This window comes from Trachemys scripta, chromosome 10 (genome assembly GCF_013100865.1).
Source record: "Trachemys scripta elegans isolate TJP31775 chromosome 10, CAS_Tse_1.0, whole genome shotgun sequence".
In the NCBI taxonomy this organism is placed as follows: Eukaryota; Metazoa; Chordata; order Testudines; family Emydidae; genus Trachemys; species Trachemys scripta.
In genome coordinates, this window is record NC_048307.1 from 52,043,686 (window position 1) to 52,063,713 (window position 20,028).

Genomic DNA, 20,028 nt, shown 5'->3' on the forward strand with positions numbered 1-20,028 from the left:
ACACAACAGCGATCTTTGTGATTCAGATTGATTGAGCTTCTCATTCTATGCAATTTTCCATTTCTGTCTTAAAGTGACCTTTCAATATCTAATGTACCTCTTTGCTGTAAGTCCTGCCCTATGGTTAACACTAATTATATTGAATTATAATGCATGATTTAACTAACCTAAAACAAATAAAATAATATACTTTTCACCCATAATATCCAAGTGCTTTACAAAATGGCATAAGCATTGTTATTACCATCTAACATGGAACATGAAGTGACTTGCCCAAAAATCACACAGAGAGTCAGTGTCAAATCCAGGAATAGAGTTTAGGTTTCCTGTCTTCCAGTCCATCCAAACAATCACATAATTTAGCTCCTGTTTGTAAGCAACATTTCCTTTAAAGACATTCCGAATATGTACCCCACAGCCATCCTGCTGTTCTCACACCAGGAATGGTCTCTGGGGTTACAGAATCCATTGTTTAGGTGTAGTGATATTTTGATAGAAAACCCATTCAGTCTTTTGTTGCAGTTAATTGACTGGGTCAATGAACCAAAGCAAAGATTTCTAACACTAAAAAAAGGACCATTTATCAGCAGCAAAACCTCCCAAACAACTTTTAGGCACATTCCACCTGTTGTGGTTTTAAGTGTTCACTAACAAATGCAAAACACCCTCCCACCTCCCCAAAAAACCAACAACCCTGCAAGAGCACTCTTAACATATGCATCTTTATGCCAGTTTAGAACAGCATGATGCAGAGCCTTTTACAACCACTTGTGCCAAGAGTAGTAGGAACAAACTTCAATTTGGAAGGTGGAGGAGATGGTGGGGAACTGCGTAGGGATGTGTTTTTATCCAGGAAGCCACAGTAGAGCAAAACCTTATTGTGCACATCCATGACTGCAACAGCAGCAGGCCTAAAGAGAAGCCTTTCTGACTTCCAGAGAGGCAAGAACAGAGGCAGGCATCTCTTGTTGAGCGTAAGGGATGCAAGGTAGTATTATTGTGCTGTTTTCATGGAGTGCAGATATGCATTCAAGTCAGTGTTTGCCCTTTGTTGTTGATGATTACACTCACCTCAATTATTTACAAGTATCAGGTCTACAGAATCTCAAGCTTGAGAGGGTTATCCAACACATCATCTCCAAAGTGCTTACAGACATGAACTAATGACATTTTTTAAATGTTATATTAATATCATGATTTAATCCGCTACCTCCTTTAACCTTTGTAGCAACACCTGAAAATAATATTCTCAATTACAAAACACACCATCTGCAGCAAGGACTACACTCAGCTGTGTTCTTTGGGCATAGAAAGAGCAGGAATTCGTTTGGCATTCTCTCTGATTTGGGCCCGATTCTTGAATTTTGCCTGTACTGAACAGAGATGTTAACTGACAACGGGCATAAAGAACCCTGATCCTGCAAGCTGCTCCATGACTCCTGTGCCAATTCAGTGCTCCTTGGGGCTCTGGGTGAGTACAGACTTATGCCTATGTGGATCCGATTTCAGGATGGGGTCTTCAGGTTTGCATCTTTTGAGAAGTATACTTAGTAAAGGCATAAGTTTGCCATTTTACTTCCTTTAAGTAGCTTTGTACATCAAAGAAAGAAAACAAACCTGTGCATTTTCCTCCTTTTCCTAGGTGTTGTCCTTTCAGTTGTGTTAGCCAGTGTTCTTGGAGTTATCATCATGCTTGTAGTAGCCTTTTGGCTGCTTAGGAAGAAGAGGTAAGAGATTTTGCTGTCCCACCTTTGTTTGTTTAAACATGGTAAATATGTTGATTCTCCTCTATGATTAGTGGACCTGAGCAGACGAAACTCATTTAATAGAAAATAGAGAATAAATATGAACTCATGTTGGTGTACCGGACATGACTTTTGCCCCAATGTACCTATCCCTCTACCCTAACCCCTATAGAGGTGCTCGGTTTTTTGCCAAAATACTTCAGCGATGCTCACATTAACCCCCCTTCCCCCGCCCCCCCAAGATATGGAGTTCAGAGTGAGGGAAAGCCTTGTAGCATGAGTCTATGGAGAGCAGACTGAAATGTTTTCTGTCCTGGACAGCTCCAGGGAGTAGAGGCTAGGGAATGAGCTCCTTCTTTCTCCTCCAACTCTGCATTCTAACTGGGGTGGACAGCTGGCTAGATGATGTGCTCCCTCCCAGCATTTGCCATCTCTCACCCCCCTCTATTTGTTCTTTCCCTGATCCCATTTCTGTTGCTTAAAATTTACCTGCTTTTAGCTGCTCTCTGAATCTGCTGCTGTGCATATGCAGTTGGAAAGGAAGTCAGACTAGAAGAGGGTGGAGTTTTAGAATAAATCCCTACCACAGGAATGGTTATGTCAATTAAGGGACGAAGTCCTATATGAGATATATGCTGAGAGCACTTGGCTTTTATAGCAATCAGTCTGGGTTAGTTCTGGAGGAGAGACCAAGGTTGCTTACTTCCCCTTTGCCTACTCAAAGTTTTCCCTTGTAATGAACACTAGCTTTGCATGGTGCATAAACTGTTATCCCTACATATTTTTAAGTACTGGCCCCAGTGAGTGGTGCAAAGTGCACTAGTACTGAAAGTATCACTCCATACCCTGAAAAATAACGTGTTTTAAATAGTCATTGATGCTTTTCTCTCATTGCAATTTCACTTTGCTAATATAATTATTTTGTTATAGTTGCAAAAAGGAACGAGAAGACAACAGAAGAGTCATCTACAAGCCAGCCTTTGACAAAGAGGATGACAACACCTCTAAAGTATGAATTCCTACTCTGCCACAGCAGTCTCTTTTCATTCATGGCATCAAGAGAAGTTTGCCTTGGGCAACATATTTCTTGTCTCCAGCCAGTTATAAACCTTGGATGCACTTTTAAAACAAAGCAGCCAAAACACTCTGTGGTACTCCTTGCCCACCTGAACCAAACCAGTTTTCTCCTAAGCATGAAAAGCAGTCAGAGAACTTTTTTGTTTTTATGACAAATATGACAAAATGTCACTGACATGAAGAAATGTCCAAAAACTACACACCTGTTAAAGTTTGTCCTAAATTATCTGGCAATCTAACCAAATGCTTGTCTATTTGCACAAGAGCTTAGAGAGATGTAATCAGCCAGTATTCTGGCTGGACTTGAAGGCCATTTTCATAGAATCTTAGAAATGCCGGGCTGGAAGAGACCTTGAGAAATTCATGTTGGGCCTTTTTAATTTATTAATTAATGATAAACTTGAGCTTTATAGGCTGTTCATGCGACATATTTCCCACAAAACATTGAAGTCTAAAGACATTCATTAATCAGTTATCACTACTGTATGGGGGTGTCTATATCCACTTCCCCACTAAAAATTAGAATTGGGTGCTTCTCCAACAGTGGGAGGTTTAGCAGGAGCGGCACCAGGGTTTTTGCCACCTTAGGCAGCAGCACTCCTACTCTGAGCATTCGGCGACGGGGGTCCTTTCACTCCACGTCTTCGGGGCACTTTGGCGGCAGGTCCCAGAGCAAGTGAAGGACCCCCCAACGCCAAATTTCCACCGAGGATGGCAAAATGCCACCCCCCAAATCCTGCTGTCCTAGGTGACCGTCTAGGGTCGCCTAGTGGAAGCGCCAGCCCTGAGCTTTCGTATAAACCAGGTCTCCTAGACCTGTTAGTGTAGATCAACCAGTAGCATGGTTTATATGATAGTTGTTAATTGCAGTGGACAGTCTTCTATACTAGCACAGCCATTGGTGGAGCTGCAATAGTGGGAAATATTAGGGGGAAGAGGCTAGCATAGATATAACCAAAGCCTCTTGCCCAGTCAGTGGGGTTTGAATCTAGAACTTCCAGTGTTAGACATTTATGTCTCTCTACTACTTGTGCTAAAGACTCCTAAGCTAGTTGCTGTATAAGACTCATTACCTGTTATGTGTCAATTGCTAAAGGGTGAGGAAAATGATACTCTCCTTGTGTGATTTCCATAGATACAACCTAAACCCTTCCTCACATTTTATTGTGCTAATTTTATTTTAAATTTGTGCCTGAATGATGGGGGGATAATGCAATTACTACTTTTAATCAGTCTGCTTTCCATTATAATCATGAAGCTGATTCTTTTGATTGTATGAAATGAGTATTGACTTAGTTGTCTAAATTTAGCAATTTAATTATTAGAAGAGAAAATGTATTTAATTAGAATTATTGTCTGAGATCTCATAAAATGAATATAGTTAAAGTTTTCACTGGCTCCAGCATTATCTCCATTATGCATCTTCAAAAGTGTTTAGCATGGATTAACTCTGCTTCCATTGAAGACAATGGGAGATTTATCATCGACTTCAGTGGGAACAAAATCAAACTAATCTCAATCTCCATATATAGGGAATCCCTCTAGAACCTGTATTACTGAAATTTTAGGTGTGACACTAGGGTAACATCTCAGCAATTTGAAAGGCTCACGCATGACTAGCCAGGCAGGAACTCAATCATAGTAGAGATGGGCCTGAAACACAATCCCAGATCTGAACGCCAATGAACATTGGGGAAGTTCCGATCAGGACTTTGCAGCTTGGATCCATTTCCCTTCTGAAGTGGCTCAAGCATACACTATTGTTGGCATATAGTACGAAGAATTAGCACTGGGAAGGAAGACAGTTATTAATACTATAATTACCAAGAATATGATATGTTTGAACTTTCAAATTAAGCACACTGATAGAAGTTATGCAGTTAATAGTTTGACTGGTATCATCATCCTTCCCCTTTTCCCTATTAATTATTTATTTATGTCTTGTCAAGCTAGAGTGTAAGCTGCTGGGACCAGGAATTTTGTCTGTATAGCACCTAGGAAATCCTAACTGGAGCCCCAAAGCTCTATTGGAATAAATATTTTGTGGGCTCAGAGGTTCAGGAAACTTTCAAGAGATGCAGAAAGAAAGGTACGAAGGGAAGAGGGTTAAATTGAAGCCATAAAACTTTCTGCAAAGTCTAATTTTAATATCGATTGTCACTATTCTTCTTATTAATCACTCTAATAAACCTCATGATGCAACAGAGCAGAATGCCACTATGAATGGAGTTAGACCTGAAATCACTTTGGTCCAATACACTGTCCTCCTGGAATTCTTTTGTGCTCATCAGGATGTGCTCTTTTAAGGGTTAATTTCAAAGATCAGAGTTTGCTTTTTGTTCTGCTTAATCACCACCTTTTTCCATCTGCCAAAGAGACAACTAATTTCTGACAAAACCTTGCTTTGAGTGGCTCTATCCTGTCATGACAGGTGGCAGTCACACTCCTATATGGAAGATGTTAATATCAATGTGATATCTGCAGTGGCACCGGCAGAGCAGGCTGTTCAGCCTGACTGGCCTGACCCATCGATGGACGACTACAAAGGGAGGCCAGGCTGACGTATGACCTGCCACTGTCACTGGAGCGGGAGGAGCAGCAGCTCCGGCAGTGGTGCTGACCACAAGACTGTGATCACAACATGGAGGAATGGTACCGCCGGTAGCAGCTGCTCTGAGATTGGCTCCAGCGGGCAGATCCGCGATAGTGAGGTGCTGGCGATCAACGTCCAGGGCTGTGGAAGTGGTGCAGTAGTGGGGTCCTGAAGTGAGACAACGAATGGGAATGGCGTCGATGTTCGTGTCGCAACTGGCTACGATAGCCCCTCTTATATGAGGGCCTTCAGCAGCATCTGCCTCGGTCTCATCGGTGTCCGCTCTTCAAGGTGCGGCGGTGCCTGGAATCTCTGTCAGTTGGAACCCAGCCAGACAACCTGGTGAGGGTCGATGGTGACCTGCATGGACTATGCACGGGACGGTCGCCAAGCGGCAAACAGCGTCAGGAACATTCCCTTGCCCATGACCGGTACCGAGCCGGGGGCGACGGCGGAGATCCCAGCGGCGCCTTGCCTCTGGACCGCAGGGTCAGCATTGGCGGTGCTTCTGGTACCGGCATAGAATTAACATCCCGGGCCGCTTGCAGGGCTCCTGGCATGGAGGACATCCAGACATCCGAGGAAGTCTGCTCCAAATGGGACAGGCTACTCCACTCGATCTGAGTTGGAGGCCTAGAGGCCGATGGGGACCAACGACTTGCCCAACATGGGTCTAGCCTCTCCCCCAGTCTTGCTCCGGTGCCGCAGCGGCGAAGGCCTCTTCTTAGCCTTCTTGGCGTGCCCTGTGGATGGAGAGTGGTGCTGACGGGTAGACGGTGTCAGGAGGTCGCCTGGATGGCCTGGAGCCTAATGTCTCTCTCTCTCTTGGTCCGAGGCTTAAACAACTTGCAAATCTTGCAGTGATCGCTGAGATGGGTTTCACCCAAACAGTGTAAACAGTCCGCGTGCAGATCACTTATTGGCATCGGTCGCCTACAAGTGTCGCACAACTTAAAACCCAAGGCACGCCCCGGCCCAGGCGCACTAACTACACTACGGGGGGGTGGGGGGGGAGGGGGCGGGTCAACCTAAGATACGCAACTTCAGCTACGTGAATAGCGTAGCTGAAGTTGCGTATTTTAGGTCGACTTACCTGGTTGTGAGGACGGCGGCGAGTCGACCGCTGCCGTGCCGCTGTCGACTCCGCTTCCACCTCTTGCCGCGGTGGATTTCCAGAGTCGACAGCATAGCCATCGGGGATCGATTTTATCGCGTCTTCACTAGACGCGAGAAGTCGATCCCCAATAGATCGATTGCTACCTGCCGATCCGGCGGGTAGTGAAGACATGCCCTAAGAATGGGAACAATTAATGAATATTAGCAGCCTGCCTGCTTAGTTGTTACATTTCTGCTCTGCCTCAGGGACAGCCTGCTTCACACAGCCTACGCCTTCAAGCCCAGGATGCAGCAACAGCGAGGAGAGGGACAGAATGAATCTCTCTCACTCATTCACACACAGGCAGGTGCCCAGCCCCACCCCCTTAATGCCTCTCCGTGGATCCACTCAGACCCAGCCTCTCTTCTCCCCTCCCGCAATCTGCTCCCTGCTCCCAGAAGACACGCCCGGGCTGTTGCAGAAGGGGCGTGTGTTTGCCACAGATTTCTTGGCTCCCCCATTTTTTTTGCAGGGGAGCCAAGAAATCTGTGGAAGGTATGAATTCTGCGCCCCCCACCAGTCACAGAATTCCCCCAGGAGTAACTACTTCGACCAGTGATACTCAGACTGCGGCTCACAGGCCACAAGTGGCTCTTTAATGAGTCTCTCTGCTGCACGTGATATTAAGACACTGTGTGATTTAATTATTAACCAATCAGGATACTTTTACTATGTTATTAACCAATTAAGTTATCAACATGCATTAAGTTATTAACTTATTTACTGTGAGAATATATTACACACACAAATATTTCCCATCATACTGTTTAAGTGTGAATAATACTACAGTAAATAAAACAATGAATTCACACTACTATGGCTTTTTTGGCTAACGTTGATTGCTAATTTGGCTTGTGAACCACTGAGGTCTCTGTATCACTGACTTAGACTATGTCTACACTACAGCTTATGCTGGCATAATTTATGTTGCTCAGGGTGTAAATAAACGCTGGCATTGACGCTCATATGCACACCGCTATGTCGGCAGGACAGCGTCTCCCGCCGACATAGCTTCTGCCATTCATGGAAGTGGGGTTTTTATGCCAATGGGAGAGCTCTCCCCTGTCGGCACAGAATGTCTTCACCAGATGGGGGAGCTGTATTGGTACAGCTGCGTCGCTGCAGCGCTGTACGTATAGACATGGCCTTAGAGAGTAAAAACAAGTAATTAGCTGGCTGAAGTTCATTTGAGTTACTACATCTAAAGCTTCAGCCCTACCTAATGCTCAAGGGCTCAGCTCAGCAATAAACATTCAACCATACCACATTATTTCCCAATTAAGTTTAATCATCTAATTTCTCTGGAGTCAAAATATTTACAGGCTTCTAACAAATCAGCAAATATAAAAGGCAAAATAATTACAATAATAATTACTATGAATCACCTCCTGAAGTTTCTCTCTACTGTTACTCACACCTTCTTGTCAACTGTCTGACATAGGCCATTCTCTTACCACTTCAAAAGTTATTTTTCCTCCCTCAGTATCCTGCTGTTAATTGATTTATCTCGTTAGACTGACCTTACACTTGGTAAAGCAATCCCCATCCTTTCATGTATTTATACCTGCTCCTGTATTTTTCACTTCATGCATCTGATGAGGTGGGTTCTAGCTCACGAAAGCTTATGCCCAAATAAATTTGTTAGTCTCTAAGGTGCCACAAAGACTCCTCGTTGTGTCTCCTGAAGTTGTTCTTTTAAAAAATAAATAACAAGTTGCCCTCAGTAGCTACATATATATGCTTAGGATTTTAAACACTGAAATGAATATTTATATCTCTAAATATTTATCTGTCCAATATTTCCACTTACAAATTAATCGGTGACTAAGACTAAACCCAAAGTTTTCAGTTCAGATTAACTGACTGCATAATAGAAATTTAGAAGATGGATAAAGTACAAGGGAAAAGCCAAACTGTAAATGAGGAAAGCATACAGTTGATGGATCATGTATGAACAAAAATATTACTTTTTAGAAATTTTAGGGCAATATAAGGCATGCCCAGACACTTGGGCTACCGGACCTAAAACCAATCCAAATATATTATCAAGTAAATTGGATGCCAACAAAAAGTGTTTGAAAAGAACATGCTGCATAAATTCGGTTAATTTTGCAGTATGGAGAGAGCCTAAAACAGTTTTACGACACAAGGCTTGTATTCTACAAAGGTTAACTGATAGCCAAAAGACTTTGTATCCAGCCTCTGAGACGCTTCTAAACCAGTTTAACAATAAAATTCTAAATTATACTGAGTGGTGACCAAGTCATTGGCATCCTAGATGATGATCACCAAACATTAAAACTGAATCCAGTGCAACTGATACACAAGACTTTGTGGCAACAAACTATTGGGGAAACTGGATGAAAGGAGTGTGGAACAAATCCAGACAGGTCAATATTTGGTGCATGAGTATTTCATAAGAGGTAATGATGATCAATTCTCTCATGCAGCACTATGACAGAAATCTAAAACCAGAGAGCTGCTGTATTTTACCAATACCACCAAAGCAGTTCTCTGACACCAAAAAAGGAGCAAATATAAGGTTAAAATAGAATGGAAACCTTAAAGATAGTGGCCAATATACAATCAGATTAACACGTGTATTGCATGTATCAGTAATTAATATTTGGTGATATGCATATGAATATTAAAATTATGAATAAAACTTTTCCTTTTAAGAATGAGCAGACAGTAGAAGGTAATTTTAAGTATAAAATGGAGCAGGAGGAAACTTACTCCATAGCACTTCTTCTCGCATATGGCTTCTGACGGCACAATGAATTAGATATTGAGTAAGTGATGTAGACACTATCATGGCAATATCATCTGGAGACATCAAGTGCATTAATCCACCATCAAGATGATAAAGAGGGCAATCCATAACTGTTTGTTCTTGAACTCTACAGTGGCATCCCATGCAAGCTACTTGAATTACAATGAATACTCTGACTTAGTATGTGGAAGAGAGATTTCCTCCTGTGTACACTTTATATTCATTTTCTTGAGCACACAGTTCCAAAGAAGGTCATGTAGCTAATCAAGTTCTAGCCAATATACATATCCTTTGATGCCCACACAAGTTGGGAATATCATTTAGATCACTCCCCTTCAACTCCCCCCCCCGCCAAGCTCCTTTTATAAAACACCATTTAAATCCTATTTGGCTCTTTGGAATCTTGATCGGTCTCAGAATTTGTACTAATTTATACAAATACATGTTTCAATACTTACACAAATGTTGATACTAGCAAAATAAGGGAGGTGACATTTAAATATGTGATATGATGTGATGGAGCAAATGATATCTCAATGTACCAAATTAAGTTCATTGCTGGTGTAGGTACTTCTACTAATTCAGTCATTTTCAAATATTAAACTTCATTAACCACACAGATAGAATCTGGATGATTTCTGGGGCAAACACAGGTTGAGAAATTCTATTGAAGGTCATCTACATGCAGTTGATCCTGGATGCATTATAAACTGTTTGGAAAAGTTTCTTAGTTCTCTAACTCACTTTTTCCGTGTGACACTCAAAACAAAAACACAAAATTCAATTTAAAACTCCAGTGCCTCTTTCACTTCCCTGAATTACGGAAGTATTTAAGGCCCTTGATAGCAAATGACAGTGTTGCTTAATTATAGATTTGGCCCCAAGTATTCCAAAGCCTTAAGCAAAACAACTTGTGTGGTCCACCAAGCTCACACCCTGCCTCACAGCTTTCCTTCCCATACGCCCATCTGTCTCAAGCCAACCTCCACCCCTTAGACTGTGCTAACCTCTCCCTTCACCCTTGCTGAGTCACTACAATCACTGGTAAAATCCTAAAATGGACCAAGAAACCAGGTTGTGCAGCCAAAGTACAATTTTCTGCCTGAAAGTATAACAGATAGGGCAATTAAGTATTTGAGCATATGCTGGGGTGAGCCCACTAGAGCTAGCCAGACAGGACTGTGGTAGGGAATTTAGAACGAGGAGCTACTAAACCAGGCCCCCTGAGACTGCTGCTAATTAATTATTATAGTTTAGCTAACAAACATGACTTCAACCACTTGGTAAGATAGGCTAATATCCCAGAATCTTCACTAGTAGCAACCACCTAGTGTTTAAAATATTCTTGGTGTCTCAAACGCTAATGAAATCATATAAGTCTCAGCATTAGCACTGCTGTATTGTTATGGGTGGATCTGAAAAAATATCTGCTGACAACTGAGTCTAAGTAATTAAATTAAAAATCTCTATCAGGTGTTTGACCTATTCTTGAGAAAACAGACTCGATGGAAGATACAGGCAGTGTTGTCCTGTGAACAGGGCATTATACAGAATCTGAGACCTGCATTCTATTCCTGTCTCTACCACAAACTCATTGTGTGATCCTGGGATGATCCCAGCACCTCTGTGCTGCAGTTTGCCCATCTGTACAAAAGAGACAATTATAATGACCTTCCTTTGTAGACCACTAAGATCTACAGAAAGTGAAGTGTTATGTAAAACCTACATTAATAACTCAAAGGCACAAAGAATACAGGTTTTCCATATTAGTTTCTAGAAACAAAATTTATCTAAAAATTAGGTTAAAACCACAGAAGTTGCATCACAGTTATATATATTTTAAGTACTATCAAATTTATCAAAATACTTCAATAAATCCTATAGCCACCAGAGCAGAAGGGCAACAATATTTATATAGTGCTTCTAAGGGTGGGATCCACAAAAGAGACTTGGGTGTTGCAACACTGATCTTCACAGTGCCTAACTTTAAGGTGCCTAGAAATTCACAGGAACGCACTGCAATCCACAAAGCCCTCTGGGTTAGGTGCCTACATTCCCTATACAATAAACAGGAAGAGACAGGTGCCAAAGAATGTGATCCACAAAAACCAGCATGCTAGGCAGGGAGCTGCTTAAGCTAGCCAATCATTTTAAAGTTTTTATCCACAGTGGAACAGTCACTGAGCCAAAGAGAGAGGGACTGACTCTGAAGTCCAGAGGCTAGGGCACCCATCTGGGAAGTGACAGACCCCAGATCCAGTCCCTCTGCTCCAATCACTCTTTTGTTATTTATACAAAGTGGAGCAACTTCAACAGAAAAGACTGAAGTGTCCCACATCAGAATATCCCATAGCTAAGTGGTTAGAGCACCTCTCCTGAGATGTGGGAGACTCCTGTTCAAATCCTTTCTCCCCTCTGCATAAGAAGGGGAATTGAACCTGGGTCTCTCATGACCCACACAAGTGCTCTAACCACTGACCTAATAGTCATAATGTAGGTGGCAGTGACACCATCACTGGATTTTGAATGGGACTCTGTGAATGCCCTACTGAATTGGGCCATGCATGTGACTAAGGACTTGTCTACACTAGCACTTTACAGTGCTGCAACTTTCTCGCTCAGGGGGTGTGAAAAAACACCCCCCTGAACACAGCAAGTTTCAGTGCTGTAAAGCGCCAGTGTAGATAGTACACCAGCACTGGTAGCTACACCCCTCATGGAGGTGGTTTTTTAGAGCGCTGGGAGAGAGCGACTACACAAGACACGTTAAAGCGCTGCTCTGGCAGCGCTTTAAGGTTGCCAGTGTAGACTAGCCCTAAGGCTGCTCAATGCCCATCTTCCCTCGGTTTGTAAATCTCTTTGGAGCTCAGGCAGGGAGATAGGACATATGCAGTGCTCCTCCCTCTAGGCATCCAGATGCCTAAGGAGGAAACATAGGCACCTATAGGAAGCTTTCACCCTGAAAACTCAGGCACCGAGTTAGGTGCCTACAGAGTTTGGCGGGAATTTTGTGGATTGCAGTGGAGCCAAAACCAGAACTTAGGTGCCTAAATCCCAACTTAGGCACCTAAGTACCTTTGTGGATCCCACCTAATATTTCTAGTTTGCACGTAGCAGCCTTCCTAGGAGTTACCTGGATTCTTCTGCAAAGACAATAGTCTTAGATGAGCAGAGAAATTCTGTATGTATTATACTGCTCATGCATCTCAACCCTCCAAAAACCAAATGGAAAACAGACAAAATACGTGCAACACTCAAACTGAGGTACAGACCAAATGTAAACATGGAACAATGCAGAATTACATTAACATATATAAAGTTTTCTATAGCCTTAATGTGAATCATCATTGCTAACAATTTTCAATAAACAACAATCACTAGGTTTCCAAAAAGCCAGTTTAATTTAGGACTAAAATGAGTGTGATACACCTTTACCTCAATATAACACTATCCTTGGGAGCCAAAAAAATCTTACCACGTTATAGGTGAAGCCGCGTTATATCAAACTTGCTTTGATCCGCCGGAGTGCACAGGCCCGTGCCCACCCCCACCCTGGAGCGCTGCTTTACTGTATTATATCCGAATTCGTGTTATATCGGGTCGCGTTATATCAGGGTAGAGGTGTACTTTTATCAAGTTCAGGTGTGACACTCAAAACTTACCAAGTTATCTCATCTCCCCCTTTCAATATTTGTATTGATCCCAGTGCCCTCCAATTCTCATGCATTATATTTATCATAATTTTGTTGTTCTGTAAAAAATCTGACACACTAATTTTAAAAAAACTGTACCAATCCCATCCCAATTATTCCCCCATTTCTTTTCTGGATCATTCATTCTCTTTACTGACACATTAACAATTAACGCATAACAGTTTCACAGTTCTGCCAATTAAAGGTTGCAAGTGAGGAAATAAAATAGTACCAAAGGCAATTCAAATCTCCTTTTTATTTCTCTTTGATAAATACCAATGCTTAAATAAGAGTATTGTCACAGTATTACATTTTAAAATCAACATGACTTGGTAGTTCAGTATTGTTAAATGGCACAACACTTTACAGTTAACAAAGAGACCATTTTAACTGCTCGAGTCCAAAGTTAATATATGTTTAAACATATGTAAATATAATTGCAAAAATAAAAACCTACCCTCAAATAAAACAAAAATATTTCATTATTGTGATAAAACCTTACCATATGTTTTTAATCACACAAAGAGTTGCCTTTCACAATGTCTGTTCCTTACAAGCATTAGGGGACTTGGCAGCTCAGGGAATTAGAAATGGGTTATGGACATTTACCTCTAGGTTTGAACAGAGCCAAGGTTCATGATCTACAGAAACCATTGTGCCAATGTTCTCTGTTATACCAGCATAAATCCACAGTACTTCCTTTGACATCCAGTTTCATTCTGTTATCCAGATTGAGTAACTTCATTCAAGTCAAGGAGCAGAATTCAGTCTGATTCCCTGACAATAATTTAGATGCCTATGTAAAACAAATTGTTGATCCTAGTCCCATTCCTAGTGGACAAGAATCCACACACAGACATTGGCACCCTTGTTGGTAGTGTACCCAGAAAGGATAAGGAACGTCTAATCACCAAAAGTGAGTCATCAATGACAGGGTTGAGGCACCTTGGTTCAGTAGTGTGGGGCAGCATCCCATTGGATGGATACGGGGCCTTTAAAAAAAATACAAGTACAGTACAACCTCAGCGTTATGGACACCAGAGTTCTGAACTGACCAGTCACAGGCACACAGAGCAAATACAGTACAGTACTGTGTTAAACAATGAAAGTTTAAAAACATTGACAAGGTAAGGAAACTGTTTCTGTGCTTGTTTCATTTAAATTTAGATGGTTAAAAGCAGTATTTTTCTTCTGCATAGCAAAGTTTCAAAGCTGTATTATGTGAATGTCCAGTTGTAAACTTTTGAAAGAACAACCAGAATCTTTTGTTCAGAGTTACAAACATTTCAGAGTTACAAACAACTTCCATACCTGAAGTGTTTGTAATTCTGAGGTTCTACTGAAGTAAATTCACCTTTAAAATTAAAAATTAATTTAAAAAAAGCCATTTTCTTCTTATACTCTGAGGCAGACATCTCCAGCAACGTTCATTAACTCTAGTTCACAAACCTGCAACAAGGATTAAAGACAAAAGCTTCTTAAAACTTGTATACGGTGTATGAGAAGATACAAAGTAACAACACTGTAGTGTTAACCAGCTTTATAAAAATCTCTTCATTACTAGGGCCATGTTAACTTAGGATCAGAAAAGAACTTGAACACAAATTACTTTGTGATGACTCGTAACAAATTTATTTTACTAAGCTAATAAACTGGAAGCAAACAAAAGGAAGCTCTGGCACTGGGTTTAGAAATATCCAATTTACATTATAAAATATGCTAAATATTTTTTACATTTTTCAGTTGACAAATTTTTGAATTAGCAAAAAATTAAAAACCTCAGACACTAATTACTATTAACACAAAATTTGAGATTTAGAGATCATTTCAGAAAAATGTATTTCGTAATCACTTTCTCATTAATTGGTACACAGAAATGCCATCAATAGAGGGCACCTGCTGTCAGTAAACACAAAATATGGCCCTATACTTGTACAGGAAAATAGGACTCTGTATAGCAGATCTCTTTGGAGGACTCGTGCTTATATTTTAGTTTTTCCTCCATAGAAAATGGATTAATGATAAAGGGAAGTTTTTTGGGTGAAGGGAGAAACAGGTTACATTCATAATAAATGTTGGTTGTAGTGTTGCTGGATATTAGAGAGACACAGTGGGTGAGGTCATATCTTTTACTGGACAACTTCTGACAGTAAACGAGACAAACTTTGAAGCTCCACAGACCTGAAGAAAAGCTTGGTGGAGCTCAAAAGCTTGTCTGTTTCACCAACAGAAGTTGGTCCGATAAGGGATACTACCTCACCCACCTTGTCTCCGTAGTTGCAATAAATGGCATTTGGGAGATTATTCACACTTGTTTTTTGACACATGACCTATATCAACCCCTAGTGACTCTAAACATCAATGACTGATGAGCCCCTTATGAAAGCTTGTACACAATTCTGATTTGGGAGTAAACATTTTACAATTAGATTTTTAAGATTCCCTGGCCCTTTTCTTTCAGATAGAACAGGCATTTTTCCAAGATGGAAGGGGAATGTCTTTTTGGAACGCATGTATTTACTTACAGAAGTAACTTGTGTGTGCCAATGGAAGAGTGAATTACCCGCCAAATACAGGTATTTAAGACAGGAGAATAAAGTGGAAAAAAGCATTTAACATTGTTATTTAAGCTTCTTTCTGCTCAGAGTACAACAATTTCAATCTTTTACTACTCCCTTCAAAAGGAAGGGAGATTCTGACATCACCAGTATATTTCAAATGTTGTCCAGCCACTTCATTTTTGTAAGTGAAGGCAACCTACCGTTGTCTTTGATAAAAGCATCAAAAAATTGAGCTGCCATTGTTTATTATGTCTCATGTCACCCGTCAATATATTACATATCAAGAGAGGAATGTCTTCATTTAAAAAAAGAGTCTTAAAAAACCCCAACAAAATGAAGTCTCATCCAAAGAGGAGGAATTCATTTAAAATCACAGTTCTATCCCCCCCTGGGAACATGCTGGAAACTCCTTCTCACCCTGCTGAACAATCTAAGTAATATAGGCTGCATTCAAGTACTGTGAGCCCACCTCAGACTTTCAATTAAACCTACATTACCAATCTACTGTGCTACAGGATCCTGAGCCCAAGTGCCCCTAGTATTACAAATGTATTGTGCTGATAGGGCGCACCAGTCATTACAGCTATTCAAGCTGCTTGTCACTGTGTGTCTTGGTGCCCTACAAGGATGTACTGGTTTGTCATTTTAACATGCTTACATTTCAGACTATCATGTTACAAAATATAATTCAGGGAGGAATAAATTAGGATAAATAAATTAAGCAACTCACAAAACTGTAGATAAATCTTAATACACTAAATATTTTGTTTGTTTTAAACCAAGTAAACCAAAGGAACACAGTATATACTGAAATGTTGCTTTTATAATACTTATGTTAAAAAACTCATTACTGAAAACACCTTATTAGACCCAGGTGTGAATGTAGCTGTCTAACCCATTCATATTATCCATTGTACATTATACTGTAATGATATGGTAGATATACATGTGGGAAACAGACTCAGCAGCATTCATTTCATGTAAAAAAAAAGAGTATCAATTCTGAGGTGCCTTACTCCTTCTTTACTTCATGGTTTGGGTAAAACTTTTAACCACTCTGGAAGAAGTTTATTAAAATAGCAGCTATGTGGCTTTCTTCAATGAGAACTAACTCCAGGGTATCCCCTCAAAGTTTATATAACAGAGATGAAAGGCAATGTACTATAACTTCGTTTCAACGGGCAGCCTTATAATGTAAAGCCTCAAAAGGACAGCTATATTAAACAGTATGTGTATTGGATTTGTTAAAAATTTGTTAAAATTTTTACCTTGTCTTGAGAAATCTAGCAGCATAAAGGCACAACATATCTTTCAAGACTAAGACCTGGTCTACACTACAAAGTTAGGTCAACATATGCCGCATTAGGTCGAGTTAATAATTTATGTGTCTACACTACCGAGTCCCTTCTGCCGACCTAAAGGGCTTGTAAAGTCAACTTCTGTACTCCACCTCCGTGAGAGGCGTAGCGCTTCAATCGACATTCATGTGTCGATATGTGGATAGTGTAGACACTGCACCGTGTAATTCAAATGAATTGGCCTCCAGGAGGTGTCCCACAGTGCTCTGCTGTGACCGCTCTGGAGAGCGCTTTCAACTCCACTGCACTTCAGTCAGTACACAGGAAACAAATGGCCCCCTGTTAAAGCCCCAGGAACTTTTGAATTTTCATTTCCTGTTTGATCGGTGTGGAGAGCTCGCCAGTACAGCTGTCAATGGATGCTGGAGGCCACAGAAGGTAATGGATCTTACTGTTGTGTGGAAAGAAGAGTCTGTGCAGGCAGAGCTCCAAACCAGCAGAAGAAACGCTGACATCTATGCCAAAGTCACACAAGGCATGGGGGAGAAAGGCTACACCAGGGACACACAGCAGTGCCACAAAAAAATAAAGGAGTACCAGAAGACAAGGGAGGTGAACAGTCGCTCTGGTTCTGAGCCACAGACATGCCACTTCTATAACGAGCTGTATGTGAGTCTAGGCGGTGACCCCACCACCATCTCAAAATGCTCTGTGGATACCTCCCAGGAGCTGGGCGACCTCAGGCAACAACAAGGAGGACATTGTTGACAAGGAAGAGGAGGAGGAGGAGAATGCGCGGAAGGCAAGCAGAGGATCCATTCTCCCCAACAGCCAAGAATTTTTTTTAAAACTTGGGAGCCCATCCCCTCACAGAACCAATTGTCGGCTGACTGTGATGCCGGGGAAGGCACTTCTGATGAGTACACTTTTTAATCAGACTGTAGGGGTTACATGCTATTATTTTTAATGTTGAATCTGAATTAAAAAATTGGGATACAAGTTATCGGCGGCCACTCCAGTTATGCAGAGGGTGCTCTCTAGAAAAAACTGTTTGTGTGTCCAGGGATGGCCCGGGAATCCTTCCTTGAGATCTCTAGGAAGCTTTCATGGAGGTACTCTGCAATCCTTTGCAGAAAGTTTCTGGAAAGACACTTTCCTACGTCACTCCAGTATTAACTCTTCTGGCATCATTGCGGCACACAGCATTGCAGCATAAGGACCAGGTCAGTACCCAGACACTTGTTGCATCTGCTCCCTTTCGGCCTCAGTTACCCTCAGGAAAGTAATATCGCTTATGGTCACATAGGGGAAGGTTTTAAATGCTAGTCCTTAAACTGCAAGCAATTCGATAAGTAACCCACCCATTTGGTGAATTCTGGATCACACAACCACACTTTCCCAAGAGTGCCCTCCTGTGTGCTTGGAAGGGATCACCACGTATTACAGACAGCATTTAAAAAGGGGAGGTAGGGGCGACACTTCCTGTTTGTCTCCCTTCCACCCCAACCCAGTGCTGCTTTTGTAACAATCAAACTATTTGTGGGTCTTTACGCTAGTGCCTGTCCTCTAGCACCATCCAGGTTGCTACAGGAAAGGGGGTTGTGCTGAGGTTACAACCATTGATCCCAAGGACGTCTTAACAAAAGTTGCACCACAAGACCCATGCCTTGTGGTCTTACTCACCATGGCTGTAGCAGCAAACCGACTCTTGCCATAGCTAGTGGTTCTCCTTAAGTTGTGGCTTGCAGGGAAGTGCATTGAGGGATGATTCTTTTATAAAAAGATTTAACCTTGCACCAGAAACAATGTATGCACTGTCAATGCTACCCTTGTGCTTTGTATTCTTTGCAGCTGAAACCTTGTCCATAAGCGCATCTTCCACGCTGGGACAGAGACTTTCCCAAATTAGAAGATGGAAAAAGACTACCTGGGAGACAAGTTCAATGAGTTAATGCATGCCTCTGAGAGTGACAAAATGGAGCTCAGCACATGGAGGCTTGCACTGTCAGAAAGTCTGCACAATGACCATGAGGACAGAAGAGCATGCAGGGAAGATGAGCATAACATGCAGGACGAGACGGTGTGGATTATGAGAGAGTAAACAGACATGTTGAGGCGTCTGGTTGAGGTTCAAGAAAGGCAACTGAACGCTAGAGTCCTGCTGCAGCCTACGGTGAACCTTCTGCCATCGTCGCCAAGTTCCACATATCCCTTGCGCTCAACTCCAGGAGAGAGTACAAGGACCTGAAGGCGCCCATTCCCACACCTTTGATTGTTATTGCAGTGCAAATGTGTAAGCAAGCTGTCCTTGTCCACCCCCCCTCCCGCCCCCATGTTATCAGCCCTTTTGCCCCAGGTTACCTTACTTTTCTTGCTGTCTCTCAGTGTTTGCAAACATAATAAAGATCAATGGATTGAGGAGAAAAGGTTCTTTATTCATTAAGCACGCAGCGGTTAGCACGGTTGTAGTTTACAGGGGAGTACATGCAATGAAGGGGACAGCTAGGTAAGTAACACATTGAGTGTCACATTACTGTGTGTCATTGATGAAACTAGTTTTCAAAGCCTCACGGAGAGGCAGGGCACCTCAATGTGCTCTTCTTATTGCCCTGGTGTCTGACTGCTCAAAATTGGCTGCCAAGCGATCTACCTCTACCCCCCATCCTGCCGGAAACTTTCCTCCCTTTGTTTCACAGATATTATGGAGCACACAGCAACAACAATGGGGATATTGCTTTCACTGAGGTCTAACCTAGTAAGCAAGCTATGCCAGTGGGCTTTTAAACGTCCAAAGGCACATTCCACCACCATTCTACACTTGCTCATCATGATTGGCATTTTAACATCACCAACGGTTATTTTGCAGTCTGGAAAGAAAGTTCCTGCTTGCAGCTTTCTGAACAGACCGGAGCTCCTAAAGATGCACGCGTCATGCACCTTTCCCTACCATCCCACGTTGATGTTGGTGAAATGGCCCCTGTGATGCACCATTGCTTGCAACACCATTGAGAAGTACACCTTTTGATTTATGTACTCTTTGGCAAGGTGGTCTGGTGCCAAGATAGGGATATGCATTCCGTCTATCGCCCCACCGCAGTTAGGGAACCCCACTGCGGCAAAATCATCCACTATG

General features: G+C 41.9%; 1 protein-coding gene across 1 annotated transcript in view; it reads left to right on the forward strand.

Moving 5' to 3' along the window:
• CA12 (carbonic anhydrase 12) overlaps positions 1-4,214 on the forward strand; it is a 46,672-nt gene extending 42,458 nt beyond the window's left edge. The window contains 2 exon segments of the mRNA XM_034784998.1: positions 1,643-1,727; positions 2,676-4,214. Of these exon segments, the coding sequence (XP_034640889.1) occupies positions 1,643-1,727; positions 2,676-2,760 (170 nt within the window). The 3' untranslated portion in view covers positions 2,761-4,214.
• Positions 4,215-20,028: the final 15,814 nt, after the last annotated feature.